This window comes from Diuraphis noxia, unplaced genomic scaffold (genome assembly GCF_037042655.1).
Source record: "Diuraphis noxia isolate RWA-SAM2 unplaced genomic scaffold, SU_Dnox_SAM2 contig0002, whole genome shotgun sequence".
NCBI lineage: Eukaryota > Metazoa > Arthropoda > Insecta > Hemiptera > Aphididae > Diuraphis > Diuraphis noxia.
The window spans coordinates 81,627,732-81,644,636 of NW_028301712.1; the positions used below are offsets into that span (position 1 = coordinate 81,627,732).

At 32.9% G+C, this 16,905-nt stretch overlaps 1 protein-coding gene across 3 annotated transcripts in view; it reads left to right on the forward strand.

The window, feature by feature from the left end:
* LOC107173049 (castor zinc finger transcription factor) overlaps positions 1–16,905 on the forward strand; it is an 86,472-nt gene that overhangs the window by 33,093 nt on the left and 36,474 nt on the right. For all 3 annotated transcript variants that reach the window (XM_015523404.2, XM_015523403.2, XM_015523402.2), the window contains one exon: positions 11,479–11,636. In XM_015523404.2, the coding sequence (XP_015378890.2) occupies positions 11,479–11,636 (158 nt within the window). The remainder of the gene's footprint in view (positions 1–11,478; positions 11,637–16,905) is intronic.

The following is a 16,905-nucleotide window of genomic DNA, read 5'->3' on the forward strand; positions in this document are numbered from 1 at the left end:
ACATATGTATAAAGAAAAATACACGATTTTAAACCAATATTCATGTAATATATTATAATACTTATATCTTACATTCTACATTGGTAAATTGTTGTTTTGGGGAGCAAACGCATTATCGTTACTCGTCATCGTACACACCTACATAATAATATAAAATATATATATTATATATTATATGCTTATACGACTAATGTACGCATTTTATTGGTCATTAAAGATTCGCAGAAGGGAAAAAAGACCTGTATATAATCCTGTAGTCTGTAGAGTTTTTAACGGAAACAAAAAAAAATAAATAAAACACAAGTCTAGTGAGACTTTATTTTAATGAAAAATAAAACAAGCGTTATACGCACACACGCGCACACACACAGACACAGGGTTGTAAAAACCGTCTGTCTTTGGGAGACGACGACAGTGGTGGCGGCGGACTGTTCATTTTTTTTTTTTATGGTCATAATATTCTTTTTTTAGGCCGATACAAATCGTATGCTAACATCTGCAATAAATTATGGCCAATGTGTGCGCGCTGGTCTTAAAAACATGAAAAAAAAAACCAAGAAAATATTCCTATAGTGTTGGCGCGGCAATAGCGGCGACGGTGACGGCGTTGGTGGTGGTGATGTTGGTAACGTTGGAGCGGGTCGAAGGGAAAAAATTTGCCGCAAAAACCGTCTTGAAGGAACCGCCCGGCCATGTTGGCCCCGTTTTTATGACGCGATACGCGAAACTTTTACGATAGCTTTAACTGTCCCAGACGGACGGACGCGTTTTTCTATTATATTCCGGGGTGCGTTTTATTGACTATATTTTCTTCACCGTTTTCCCTTCCCGCATCACGATTACACGCCGTAGCGCCCTCTCCCACTCACTCGGTCAGTCATTCTTTCTCTCTCTCACTCTCTCTCTCTCACTCTCACTCTCTTTCTCTCTACACCTCTACAATACCTCGGCGGCTTTCCGTCTATCGTCCCGCGCCACTACCGCACTATCCCTGTTGTACAATTTTTAATTGTTTGAAAAATATCGTTATATACGTATACGACCGATTTCTTTTGTTTCCCTACAGTACTCCTTATTGCCGTTAGTTTATCGTCTCCCATTGTCGTTTTCATAAAAAATAAATGAAAAAACAATAAAAATCATCTCCGATCGACAGCCAATCCTTCTGACTGTATATAATATAAAATAATATTTTATCATCATCATGTATCTTCTGAGTAGTTCCGACCAATCTTCCAGTATATTTGTATATTTTACCTACATTATACATGTGGATATATGTGTAGAAGTATAATTATAAGTTATAATGCTATAATGACCCACAACATCAGCATTTCAATATTTTACTATAATACCTGCGGTAAAAGCAAAGTCAAATGAACAAATACGACGCGTGTAGAAGTACTTGAATATACTCTTCAATACCAAAGCGAGAAATAGGATTAACCTATATAATATATGCATTCGAATGTTCTATAGTATGAGAATATATATTGTATAGTACATTTATAACCTGCAGGAACGCCACCGTTGCAGTTGACGCGTTGAACGTCCTGATACCTGTCAAATGGTATGCATCGGCTAATACCAAAAAATAATTGTTTATAATATATTATATTATGATGCATGCACTGCAGAATAGAGGTTTCACGTCTCTTAGAACAAATCTAATTTTTGAGAATTTCTTTACGTTTAAGTGTTTCAGTGTCACTATATCGGTCTGACTGCAAGAAACATTTTATTCACTCACATTTCAAATAATACATACATTAACTATACACTACGGGTGAAACGCTGTATTATGTTATATTTGATTATTATAAAATCTACACCAAATTACGTCGAGTTTCGTGTCGTATACACATATTATACATTATGTATTTATATAAATTCGAAGTAGATGCATGTTATAACATATACCTAATCGGTTTGTCGAGTCAGCGGATTCTCTACGTATATACACCTCCATAAATACACACACAAATACACAAATACAATATATATGTTATTATTACGTATATGGGATATATAATATAAAACCGTCCACCGCCGCTCTGATGACCCTTCTATTGAAGAGTGCAATTGAAATGCTGCAATTTTGCGCACCGCTCGCGACGTGTTAAGCAGTGTCGGGTAGTGACGGTACGGAAACGGTAATCGGATTTTCTTCGAGCGGAAAACATGCTTTGTACGGTTTCGCCAATGCGGGTTTTTTTTCGCAACCAATGGCAAATTTCACCCCAGTGTCTTTTGGTACAATTTTTTCCTCGTATTTTCTATTTCCTATCACTATATTATTTACTTATTTATTTCGTTTTTGATTTTCGTTTTATTATTATTAATTTATTACTATTATAGTACTATTTTCCTACGTTGAAAGGTTTCGGAAACCTACCGATGGCGCGCGACAACGGTGGAGGTTCGCGTGTATGGCGACTGACTCTAGATGGGTTTTATATAACACGCGCGCGTAAACTGAACCTTATCGCATTATCACGGCCGTGGTCTGGACATAATTTATATAATATATTTATTATCATTATGTAGCGTATTTTTTATATTGTTGGTGCCTAGAATGACGCCTGGGGCGTGTCTTTAGACTGGCGTTGGTCACTGTGCTCCCAATGATAAATGGTTTGCCCTTACATATAATAATAAAAAGTTGAGAAAAAATATATTGTGGTAGTAGAAGGTGGCGAATACGATAGTGTGTGTTTCCAGCGAAGTAGAAATTTGGGTCTATTTAACAAATAACAAGTTCACATCATTTCTAATGTATTTTTTTTTTTAACCATAAAAAGCTTAGTAATTTCTTTGCATGCTTATACATACATAATGAGCTCTCAAAGTATAAAATGTAGGAAATCCCAGCTGCAGTAATATATGCGTAATATTTTGTTTGTATGCTTATAGTATGCATGTTAGTCAGTTCACAGAAATAGGTACGCAAATAAATACAGAAACTCTATTACCTGAGCAACAGCAGACCCCGCGGCAAAGTGTTTATCACATGTGGATCCCCCTCTACCATCCAATAATAATACCATATAGTAATAGTTCTATTAAAGCCCATTCAATCTAATGATAAATTGATGAAATAAGACAATCACTGACGTCAATAACAGTGTCGTTTGAAAAACACATCCTTATTATAGCATGTTTTTGGAAGTCTTTACTGTGGATTTTCGAGACAGCAACTAACGAACACGCGTGCTGCATTTTTTTTCCGATTATTATTATTTCATTTTTTTCTCTTCTTGGCTCAAGTCATCCACCCCTATTATACTAACTATAATGAACATCATGCTGATAAATGACCGATGTGACTTAGCATTGATCCCACATAGCATCTTCAAGGCGCGCAGCTATAATATTTAGATATATGATCACTATTCTTGTGTTGTGAAGGATGCAGGTTAGTGGAGCCTCAAAGTATATATATATTTTTTTTTTATTTGAATTAAGCCTCGACAACTATGGCCATTGGCACAAACTATATAATGTCAGATAATGAAAATGCAAAAGGATAAACAAATACATCGGTTGATCGTTATTCGTTATTACTAAAATAATATAGTCAAGTCATACAAGAATTACAAAAAAGGGTTATATGTCCTATAAAAATCAATGAATAAATATAAATCATAATATTCTTGTTCATGTATGCATATGGATCTGAGTATAAATTGTACTACCAATATATTATGAATAATCATACTACTGCTGTGTGTAGTGCCACATATGGCACGTATTACTCTCAAACAAAAAAAAAGCGGATAAGTCGTGGATGTCACTCTGCTGTAAAGTAGGTTACAAGTGGGTTATTGTAATGGATGGAATTAAATTTAAATCCTAAGATATTATATCATTGAATACGAAAAACGATTTTGAGCGGAGATGGTTTATCTGTTTAGAATATATTAGATTATTAAAAATTTTCAAATCTTAGATACAAAAGGAACATTTTTTATGAATTTCTAGCATAAAATAATTTGCGAATTTTGTGATTTTTACATATGTTTTCAAAATTCAAACTTTGAATGCTTATAAAAATAAAAATAAATGGTGTCAATATATTTCTATTATATTTCAACTGCTATTGTAACAATGTGTTAGGTGTCTTGAATTAAAGTTTCAAGCTTTTCTACCCTACAAATACATTTTTATCGATATTAAATTTTAAAAAACTAATAATTTTTTGAAAATTGCATGGTGTATTGAATATACTTATACAAATATTCAGTGAAAATTTCATGCCTATATGGTCATTTGTTTTGAAGTTACATCAAAAACCAAAATCGATTTTGTCGAAAACTGATTGTGCGTAAAATTTCCCGTTTTCCCTTAATTTTTAGTTTGTTTATCCCGATTATTTAGAAAAATATTGAGAATTTTTTACTTTTGACACCACAAAGTACCAACTAGATTCACTTTCTGATTGGACGAAGTACTGAAGTCGAAAATCAAAACAAATTTACTGCTCCAAAACGTGATGACAGACACAAAAAAAACACACACACATCATATACCTAGAAAAATCAATATCGTACATTTGTCTATCGTATATATAGTATGCACTACGCGTGCATGATTAATTCTCTTATTTTTAATAGGTACCATCATGGTGGTATTCTCGTCCACTGCCACCTTTACGATTGGCAAATTATAATATACTCGGTGGACGCGTTATTTCAACTAACACCGTTATTTGTCGAAGAACATCAATGTATAACGAGGTTATTACCGGGATCGACAGCTGTAATTACACATTCTATATAACCATCATATTATTATTTTTAATATGTATGTATGTGTGTGCTTGTGTGTGTGTGTGAGTAATTGTGTTCATATACCTACATTGGACGTGGCGTTGAGATATGTTCGAGTCTCCTGCAGCGATTGATTCGATTTTAAGTACTTCAGACGTGTTTTTATCGTGATGTGTATAAATCTCAAATTATAATTTACGACCTATAGTCATACACCTTATAAATTGTAATCTAATTCTCTTATATTGTGCATAGGAAATACTCGTATACTGTGCGTTTGCTTGTTTTTGATTATTTTTTTTTTACCAATTTATAAGATATTTTATACAACTAAGTACATATCGAGATAACTTGAGTAAGTTATCCTTTTCGCACATAATCGTCCTAATCCTTATGTTTATGCAATACCTATTATTAATAACTATACTTAGGTGGTCACACGACGATTTATTTGCATTCTCAACGACAACATTCACATTAATTGATATGAATATATTTGTATACAACAATAAATGAAACTCCCACGTGTGGCTGTGCTAAAGAGTTTTTCTAACGACGTTATTATATTTTTATATTTTCATCAATTATTATAATGATTTAGAGAGCCGTGTCAAAACACACATGGACCAACAGCAAGTTGTCTCGATTTAATGGAAGACCATTCACTAGAACCCAGTTTAGGCCAGTCGCACATTATAATAATAACGTTTTAAAACCTTATATATACATCAAATATGACGTATATTATGTATAGATACGGAAAGTCGTATTTCTGGAGTTATACCATATATTATATGTCTACGCTATAGTGACGTATGTCTGCAAACACTGCCCGGAACCAGTCTCAGATTTGATTTCACCGGTTATCGAATTACAGCTGAATGTTTAAGTTTTTTCCGTTTTTAAATCGTATATACCTATAATATGTATTTTAGTATTTATATACAGATATAGTATATGATATTATTATTATACGGAAAACACGAACACTAATGTCCGTTACAATTATAATAATGTATAATATAGTGGTAGTGTAACATGGATATTATATATATATCATATGGTAGTAGCGTTAGTTCCAAAACACACAAATTATAATATATATAATATTATATACGTGTGCGTTAATACGATTCTAACGATCGTTATACGTTCGGACGCTTTTAATTTAATTTTGTTTTCAACAGCACGTCATCTAAAATCTTTGAACTTTCGGTGTATCTATGGTTTATAAAATTATAATTTATAGATGAACCTATATATTAACGATAACTTGGAAAAGCAGATGTCAAAAGAACCCCCGCCGAGGATCGGCATAAACTATAATAATATACAGCTGGCATACATCTGGCCAGGTAGGATAATCTTGTATATATATATTTTTTTTTATTATTTATCCCCATGTACACGGAAAACACTTGAAAACATATTTTCGTACCATTTTTTCCCCCATTATTTAATCCTTTCGGTTATACTCTGGGAACTCAGCGTAAACCCTTCCGATTCGTTATTTCGGGTGTCCTGGATACACACATACACACACAAGCGCTCACGCACGTATACGCATGTATATATATGAACGATATGAGGGTTAAAAAACTGCATCTCGACAGCTGCACGACGTGTGTAATCAGATTTTTCTCTTTTGTTTTGGGTTCAACGGCCAAAGGTTTGCACTAGGATTTCCAAGTAATATATAATATAGTAGATTCTTGTGCGCATGGACGATGGAAATGCTACCTATATGAACATTGAAAAATTAAAATATTGTTATGTCTTACATAATATTATACAGTTCCTACCTATAATAGAACAATACGTGTTTTGAAGAAGTAAATATAGCTTATAAATAACTACTCGTGCTTCTATAGAATTGTATGCTCTGCAGAATAAAAATATAATATTGTAATAATATACTGCATATTATTCAAATATAATATAATATTATTTAGTAGTGGTGCCGGAGAGGATAACGCGTAGTTATTATTATTTAAGTCGATAAACAATGATGTCACGATGGATCCGCGGACCAAAGAGGCTTACCAAAAAACGCTTACGTCACTTCGATCAATATGAACATAACTGTTTTGATTTACCAAATACGGCGTTTGTTGACGAGTGTAAGCCACGTTTTTTACTTCCATTTCATATTACCAAGAGCACGTTCATTATACAACTTTTTTTTATTTTTTTTCATTTTTTCATTTTTTTTATTTTTTTAAGAAGAAATACTTAAACACGCACACATACATACATACGCCTTATATAGGAAAACACATTGTAGAAACACCAGATTTGTGTGTTCAATGGATTCTACTGTTCGTCAAGTGGCCAAACACATTGCATCATACACTACGTCTGTGTTTAAATATAATATACATTAACCATGAAAATAAGTAGACACAAGTAATTTGGTTTTTATAAAAATACATTGTTCAATTTTTTTTTTGTGTGTGTGTGCGCTTTGGTTTAATATTTGAATACAGTTATAATGTACCTAAATACTGCAATTCTAATGAATTGAATAATAAAAACACATAACTCAATCACGTCGTAAATTTGTAAATTATTATAATAATTATAGCTTAATAATTATTTATTAGATATTATTTTATTTTTTATTTTTTATAATAATACGATTTTCAAATTTACTATACAAAAACGACATTGTAGCGCATAAAGTGGTATAACATACTCTCGTGTACTAATTAATCGTGTGCCACTGTATATTTATGTAAATAATATACGAAGAAAAGTGCACTTATAATACTATAGTTTGAATCAAACCACTTGAATTTAACGTTCCGAAAAAAATACTTTCTCGAATATTTACGGGTTTAAATGTATGGTTCGATGGACTATATAGTATATACATTGTTTTTGGTAAAAGAACTACTTCCCTGCGCGTATGAGTTACTCATGTGGAAAATGTTCAGTCTATTGTTATGTAGTGGCGTTGTTAACTAGTCCGATGAATGGATGCATCTAGTCAAATGCGGTAAAAAACATCTTAATATCACTGACATTTTTATTTTTTTTCTCATTGGGATTTGTTTCAATTCGTCTAAAAACCAACATAGAGTCAGTCACTTGTGACGATCTCCATTTTTCTGACGAAAAAAAAATAATTCTAGACAGTTGCCCGGAAATAATGAACTATTATATTCATTAATATTTCATACCATTACAGTGTATATGTGTGTATTAACAAAACGTATTCATTAAAATTCGTAGGAATTAATCATTACAACTGTGGAGCGGATGTACTCTATATAGCATTATGCATAATTTTTCGGATAGTTAAATACTTAAATAAACAACCCGTCTGAAAATGACCAAAAATTCATGAATAATTTACCAACAATGATACACATGTATTTATAGGTAGCAGTTTATAATATAAGAATAATTTCTAGAATATTATTTCAGTAAATTATTGGTGATATATTTTTCAACTAATGTTGAAAATATCTATTATAATTTATAATTATAATATAGAATATATATATTTGTATATAGGTATATGTGTTTAATTTATGTACACTACCTACCACCTTGCATATTATTTTCACAAATCACTAAAAAAAATCGCTGCTAACATATTTTATTGCTTGGCGAACAAATAAAATAAAGGCAAAAAACTTTTTTCTAGTAGATGCGATGTTTTCGGGGAAAGAACTTTGGGGTCTCCACCATATAGGCCGTTAATCTTTTTGTTACTTACGTGCGTCGTCGAGGACTTCAGAAAAAAAAAAGTATAGAATAAAACGATCTTCACTATTCACACGCAATCTAACTCTATCATCGAAGCCTTCTCTTTTTATTATTATTTTTTTATTGTCAAATCGTATAATATAAATGCAAAAGTATCCTGCCGAGTATCCAACAATAGACGGCGAGCCACGTACGTACAAGCTATATCCTATACCTACCTATCTTGTCAGCTGCTGGCTGTGTTTTTTTGCAAAATCATATTCCTGGTTAAACGCCCAAGCACGGTGGGAACAAAATAGGATGTCATCCATTAGTCCCCTTTAAAAAACGTAAAAAATTATCCCGGTCCCAGGATATTATGCGGAGCGAAAAAAAATCTCTCGTTTATATAGCTTTTAACCTGTTCAATTGATCTCCCCATGTGTCTACGCTTGGTAAAAATATGTATATATATAATATAATAATGAGGATATCAAACTGCCGAAGGGGACGGCTACAGTGCGTAGTATACTGCGTTGTGTGTGTGTACGGTTATTAACAGTTTCCACCGCAAATAATATTTACCCGTTTTACGGAAACCCTCGTACAGATATTCAGTAGAAAAAATATATAATATGTGATATGGGGGGAAACAAGTGTGACACAGGGGTCGAGGGTCTCTTTTTCGGACGATACAGCACGAACCCCCAGTGCATAGGCACGCACGCACACTGCACGCACGCGGATTAAGACGGTAATGACGGGAACGAAATATACGAAACACTCGAAATTTTTTCATCTTTTTTTTTATCCTTCCGGGTGTCACATTACAAACGCATTGTGCTCCACTTTTACGGGTCCCTGGGTCACAATGGGAAACGGATTGAACCCGTCCACGCGAACCACTGCAGTGGGGCAAAATGCAGATCACGAGAGCAATATAATGTTATATTATTAGGTATTATGTAGAGGCGTTTATTGTATACATAGTATAGATATTATTATATCATATATAAAATATATCGACTATTATACGTAAATAATATTATATTATATATATTAGAGTGTATTTTTTATGCAGGCGTTATTTTATTATATATATCATTGTATTATTGTTTTTTGGGGAAATAATAGTTCCATATAAGGAAGTAAAAAAAAAAACCTATAAATTAGTCAAATATGAAATATTTCAGAAGTGGAAACTACTTTTTAATTTAACATGTAAATGCATATCCGTAGCCCTCGTCTGTGACTTCTCACGCGATATAGCAATTTTGGGGGTAATATATATATATATATATATATATATATATTGCCGATATTATTTTTTAAAAAAAACATCGAAAATAAAAACATTAACCTGGCGATTACCGACCGTGATCCGTGTCGACGAGATTAACGCGTTATACTGACTAAACGACGGTTACTTGACGACTATAATGGGCGTATTTACATAAAATTCTATATATGTATACAGTGTTCACCCATATAAAATATATGTATATAAACTCGCAATTAAGAAATAACGACTGGTCAAATAACATGAAAAACGGTAAAACAAATTTTCAGAAATTCCTCCAAGTAAATAATATTTCTAACAAATCATTATAATTTATACTAAATGCAATAAATTATCGTAAACACAATATTATGTAACCAGTAAAATGGTTACAAAACCGATCGATAAAATTCTACTAGGTAAAAAACGAATTCGCACCAGTGATATTTCACGAAAGCGTCTAACGATGACCGCCATTGACGATAAAAGTTCGGCCCTTCAAACTGTGGTCTAGCGGCAAAATGATTTCAGGAAAATAATATAGAGTTCTATAGTGTTTTGATGGAAATTACTTATGCAATATGGCTGGCTATAGCTGATCGCAATTTATCATGATAGTTTTCGAACGGAAAAAATTTAGTTTGTATACCTGTTAGATGAATAACGTATTATTATAGTATGCCTACGGGCTATAGGTTCTATTGCTACGTGTTAAAAACAGGGTCGTACAATTGAATAATATGTGCGTGCGCACAATTTTTGATACTGAACGATTACTCTTTATGTGAGCTATACTGTTATCTCGGTAATCTTTAGAGTAGTCAACTACCTACATATCGCATTATTTTCGTATTACTAGCGTCCGACAACTTCAGCAGTAGAGTCGCTTCTTCGTCACGTTCGTCGTTCTAGATACGTCAAACAGACACTCCGGGGATTTTCGACGGTATATGTTTTTTGTGACTTCTCGCACGATTTCTCATCGAAAAATATATTCACTTCACGATTTCTGCCAAAAGAAAGAGAATAAAAATGATAAACGTGTGTGTTATTCAAAGACGATAAATAATAAAAACGAATAATAATAATATATATGTATAATAATACTCACATAAATATATTACATTATTATTATTATTATATTGTAATAATATGTGAACCACATTTTCATTACGCATAATAAACATATATACTGGTGTATGCTACTGACGCCCGTGGCGTTCCACTACGCCGATACAAATATGAAATGAAAAATATTGAATGTATGTGTAAATAAAATGCTTATCTTACGCCAACTGACAGGTTCACAAAAATTGCCCCAAAGGCGTGTCGTAGTCCTCGGTTTCTATACTTATTACATAGTATCGCCCGACGATAGAGAGCACGATTTTTCACCTCCTTTATTTTTTGCTCCGGTTTCGTGTTTACCTTATTTCACGTCCGTCTGTGACACAATGACTAATGTGTTGATTATGTAAATATGCATGTATACCTCTGCGTTTATACGCACACACAGCAGCAACTATATTATATTATGTGTCTATCTATATGTATGTGTATAGTCTCTTTGGGGGTATTTGTGTTAACACTCCCATACGCGCATACGACATGCACGCTCTCAAAAATATATGATATACGTTTACTTTTCAACTTAAGCGATACCGCCGATACCTGATGTTTTCGTAGGATAACAACGTATTAATAGATTTTGAGTTTTAATATTTTATTTTACAATAGGTCGTATATTGGAATCATTGGCTGCCAGAGGTGTGGGTCTGTATCCGGCTCTGGGTCTGCCATTGCTCGCGGCCCAACACCACAAACCAGCAAGTGTCTCGTCGGCAAGTCCCAGATCCAGCCCGGTGAATTCAGCACCATCTTCGCCAACGCAAAAGGTAAATATTTGGCAACATATAAGTACCATAATATTGCGATCGGTCTAGCGTTATACGCTTTTCCAGAGTTTCCACACTTCGTAATATAATATTATGTATAAATGTGTAAATATAAACAAATAAATCGAAAAAAATATTTCGTCCCAAGTCTTAGTTAAGTGCATATTTCATTTCACCAAACGCAGTATATGTTAGACGATTAAATTCGCAATGTAATGCAAAATTTCATTTTCGTTAATGTTTTCTATTATCGTACTATAGATTAAAATCTATAAAATATTTATATCACATAAACATTAAGAAACGCTGATTTTTGTTTCCACGCGTCAAACGTATTAAGTCGTCTATTGATTTTTGTTTTTTTCACATTAACTTGCCAAGTTTACGAACTGTCGTGCACTATAAATTTATATGTACACCACCATATGTGATCTTTCATAAAAAGTTGTATCTCTTACTCACATGAATGCATACACAAGCGCGTATTGTAAATGCACAAATATATATTTATACATGTATACTCTATAAATAAGTGAAGTTTCAGTACTTCAACCATGTTGTTGAAAATTGACTTATGTAAAAACGGTTTTTACCCCTACACGCCACTGTACAATATCATAAAATCACGAGATTACGTTTGGGTTCAAGACAACAAGTCACCACAAACCATTCCCTCCTTCTCTGCAACCGTAACACTCTCAATAAGGTCATTGCCGCAAGTCCATGAGCGCGTTAGTCCGATATATTGAATACGCGGGGCGCTATCCATGGATAAATGTGAAAATATTTTACTGGAGTTCACCACAAATATAATATATACGTGTGTGGTGTGAGTAGATATAATGTATGCGCAATATACGCCAAAGAGTGTATTGATCTTACATATTATGTATAACGATACGTGTTTACCAGGGTATATACATTTACGAATTGTACACATAATGGTTTATTTTATATATCTATAGAATTTAGTGCATTAAAAGTTATAACGACGATAATAACAAATAACAATATATTGTACTGTGTGCGACGGAGGATGTATGAGATGCAGCCCGACAGATAAATTTCAAACATCGGTCAGGATATCGGGAAATACGCTCTAAAGAAGTTCAACGAAAAAAAGTCACAAAATAATTACAACGTAATTATCATATAATTACCCCACCGATGGGATGTAACGCATATAATGATGACGGTAATGCCTCGGGAATTCGATAATGTGTGCCAGTATAGAACATTATTATTTATAATACAAGACCGAAAAATAATATACAAAAAAAAATTTGTGTGCGCGCTCTTAAGGATCGGCCAACATTAGACAAGGCGTATATTCGTATATATGTATACATATATATTTCTGTATAAAACAGTATTATTATTATTATTAATATTATTATATATATATTTAGTACGACGAGAGCCATTAAACGTTTCAGTATTGTGTGCAAATCGGGTCTAGAAAGCCAACGGAGAATAATGGGTGTGTCGTACATATTTTTATGTTTGTGAATATAAATGCATATGAAAAAAATAAAAATTAAAAATTAAATATTAAAAAATAGTGTGATTGTTGTATAGGTTAGCCTACAACCGGGCGTGAATATTAATGCGGTACTTTACGCTCGCGTATAATATATACATATAAGTAAACCGTATACGTATACGGTTATATGAGTTTGGAATCGACAATATATAATAATAATAATAATAATAATAATAATAATGTAAAATGATGTGTGTTTAGGTCGATCGCATCATCATCGGTGCCCTTTTTATTTAAACATAAAACACACACACACAAATGTATACACTCAGAGATACCTACATTACATAGTACGAAAATTATTAGAAATTTAATCACTGTCGATTTAACGACGATTTTTACCGATTTGCTAATCATTGCCTGTACGATGCGTAATGACGACGACAATAATAAGTTAATATTAATCATTGATATTAACGTTATTAGGTATTATATTGCACCCTTGGCACGGCTAATTGAATAAAGATTTATCTATTATTCTCGGAGAAATACACACGTGATTTACGATGAAATATGATGAAAACACGGTGGGTAATTATATTATTAGTCTGTCACATAATTGCGAATTTTATCGGTTATTTAATACGCGTGTCTGTCTACATACAACGCAACGTAAGTATACATTGTATGTTTATCTAGGTATACAAATCGATATATAAACGCATACGGTTTTCATCGTAGATACACGCGCATCATAATCACCAACGTGATATAAACCTCGCCGTGACGGTGTATTAAATATAATAAGTCGTCATTGACTACATTTTCTTTGCCACGTGTAAGCTCATACAACCAGAAACAAAATAAATATCGTCGTCGTCCGTATGTAACTTCTGTTAAATATTCTAAATATTCTACGACATTATATAATAATATATGTAGACGAAGTATGCAACATTTTTGTCTTATATACTTGGTTTTATTCATTCTATAATCGACATCCATCGCGATTTTTCTAGTGAAATTTCAATTTATCAACCATAAAATTATCACAGCGATCCGCCGTTGACTGAATAACACAAAATCTATAATAATATACTAGTCCACCAAGCCATTATTGCACAATGATGAATATTATTTACGTGCGAAATATACGTATACGCAAATATAACCACTACGAGGGTCATGGAGCGCGTAAATTTATTTCGGAATAATTTTTTCGCGAATAATGATGCAAATCTTCAGGATCGACGGCGGGCGGGGTTTATAAGCAGCTGAGACCGCGATGACTGTTGCGGTGGACGGGAGGAGAGCGACGACGACTACACCGCGTGGAATAATAAAAAGCGTATAATACGAAGTGAACAAAAAAAAGCTAAATAAATAATATAAGAATAATAATAATAAAAAACCACACATTATACATAAGTAATATATACCTATACATACTGTCTAAAAGACAATGAGATTTTTAGCGTTTCCGAAGGGCATTTGCACGGACAGTATTTGTCTTCTGATATTTTCTGCAATGATTGAATTCCAGTTCGGTAATATTATGTACTACTATTGCAAAACATAAACTACACATAGATATAGGACAAAGCTATGCGCGATTGCGAATAACTCAAAAGCGTACATTCCGCACTGATGTATGAAAAATTGGGAATTATTTTTCGCCCACGATTGTCCCGCTCTTATATGTTATACCTATACGCAGGAAATCCGTTTTCGTTTTTATATACGAGTATTATAGTGTATTGTGTATGTGTGAGTGTCAGCGTAAAAGTCTTCTTAAGATTTCTCATATCATCTCTCCAATAATACTTAAAAAATGTATATTGTAATAATATTTCCGACTTGCGGGTATAATAGAATTCTTCCCTACATAAGTAGAAATTTGGGTGGGAGGAAAGCAAGAGGTTTTATTTCAATAATAAAATATATACTTATATCTATATACCTATACTCAGATCGCTATCATGATTTGTACATGCGTGTGTATTATCAAAACCGGAACAGAATCGAAACATCGTTATGATTTCATTTCCCCTCTTTACATATTATTACCTATATTATTTTCATTTAACCTGCTTTTAATTATTGCCGCGATAACTATCGCGTGTTCTTGTCCGATACAACATTATCGCTTATTCGCTCGTATATATACATATATATTATATATGTATACCTGCATATAATGGACAATCAATGATGTGATCATATTTATATATATAATGACATACACATAGGAACACATTTTATATACATACCAATCTCGTTCCGGCCGGCTGACCAAAGCGTCGGATCTACCGTGTTGGCATAGTATGTAGATATGCTGAAAAAACTACACGTGTTTCGTACGTTTATCTTTTAAAAACAGCGCATTAAAGTTGTATGTTTATATGTTATGTATAAATGGATACACAGTCAAAACGATTTAAATTAGGTAACTATATTCGGCTGAAACAATGCGTGGTTTAAACCATAATTTACGGGCGATTTATAATGTTTCTAATTTGCATAGTTTTTATTTTTTGTGCGAGCATTTCGTATATATTACTGGAGCAGACTGAGCAGAGGAGGTTATATACACGTTTTGTACTGTGACATTTCGATAAAACCGACGTATTCAATATATTAATGTAAAGGCCGTTTGAAAATTACAACTTTTTTAAGTTTTAAAAGCACCTTGTACCTACGAGGGGTATACTCTTAAATACGGATGAAAAACGCACACAAATCAGATACAGTCGTAGTTGCTTTTCATTTATATTATTGCAAATGGCCGCACGTAAGAGGAAGTAAATTTAAAATGTTTTAAAACAAATACAATACTTATGTAATTGTATACACAGTGACGGAAACGAAACAAATGTGACCAAAATTTTAGTATTGATTACACCTTACGATTCGCATATAAGGTTCATATAATATTATCCGACACGTGTATAAAGTTTTAGGCGAGTAAATAAATTAGGTACAAAAATAGTATATAATATATTATTATAAAGGTATACTGTTGTCTGCCATTATATATTATTATATCTCAGCCACGTCGGTGAATATCCGACAGGAGATTAACATTTGACCTGGAGTTTTTTACCAATGATAATGATAAAGTCCAATAATACTACTGACACAAAATATAAGATTAAAAAACTACCGCCAACCGGTGCTGGTGCCCGTAAACATGGTCAATTATTCGACATATGTCAATAAGGTCTCACGCACTTTCTAATTATATTTTTTTTGGTCGGGTTGGAGGAAAAATATTATGCTAATAATGAAATAAAATGAATAACTCTATGTTGCAAATTTTACATATGTGTAAGCTATAAAGTATTAGACAAATTTTTCTAAATACCTATGCCCTATGTCTAAACCTACCAAAATAATATACATTATTTTTATCATTATAGTATTATACTGGTTTTAAAACGAGTGCAACATATTTATTTTCTCATAATATATTTCGCACTATCTACTATGCAGTATAGTCTATACCGGATTCGATTTCGACATCCACTGATCCGTCGGTAGCGAGACGACTATTATACGACTGTAGTGTACCTTGTAATACGTGTGACTAGTGGCGTGGTGCGTACAATCGCATAAAGTATCGACATGGAATATGCAAGTTGCAATCGGGTGACCGATTTGTAAGAAAAGAGTAAAGTTAAAATGGAAATGTGTTATAATAATAATATATCGATTGAATCATCGCGCTTACCACCTAATATTATACCGCGTGGTTACGCGTCAACATTTGATAGTATCATGTCGCAT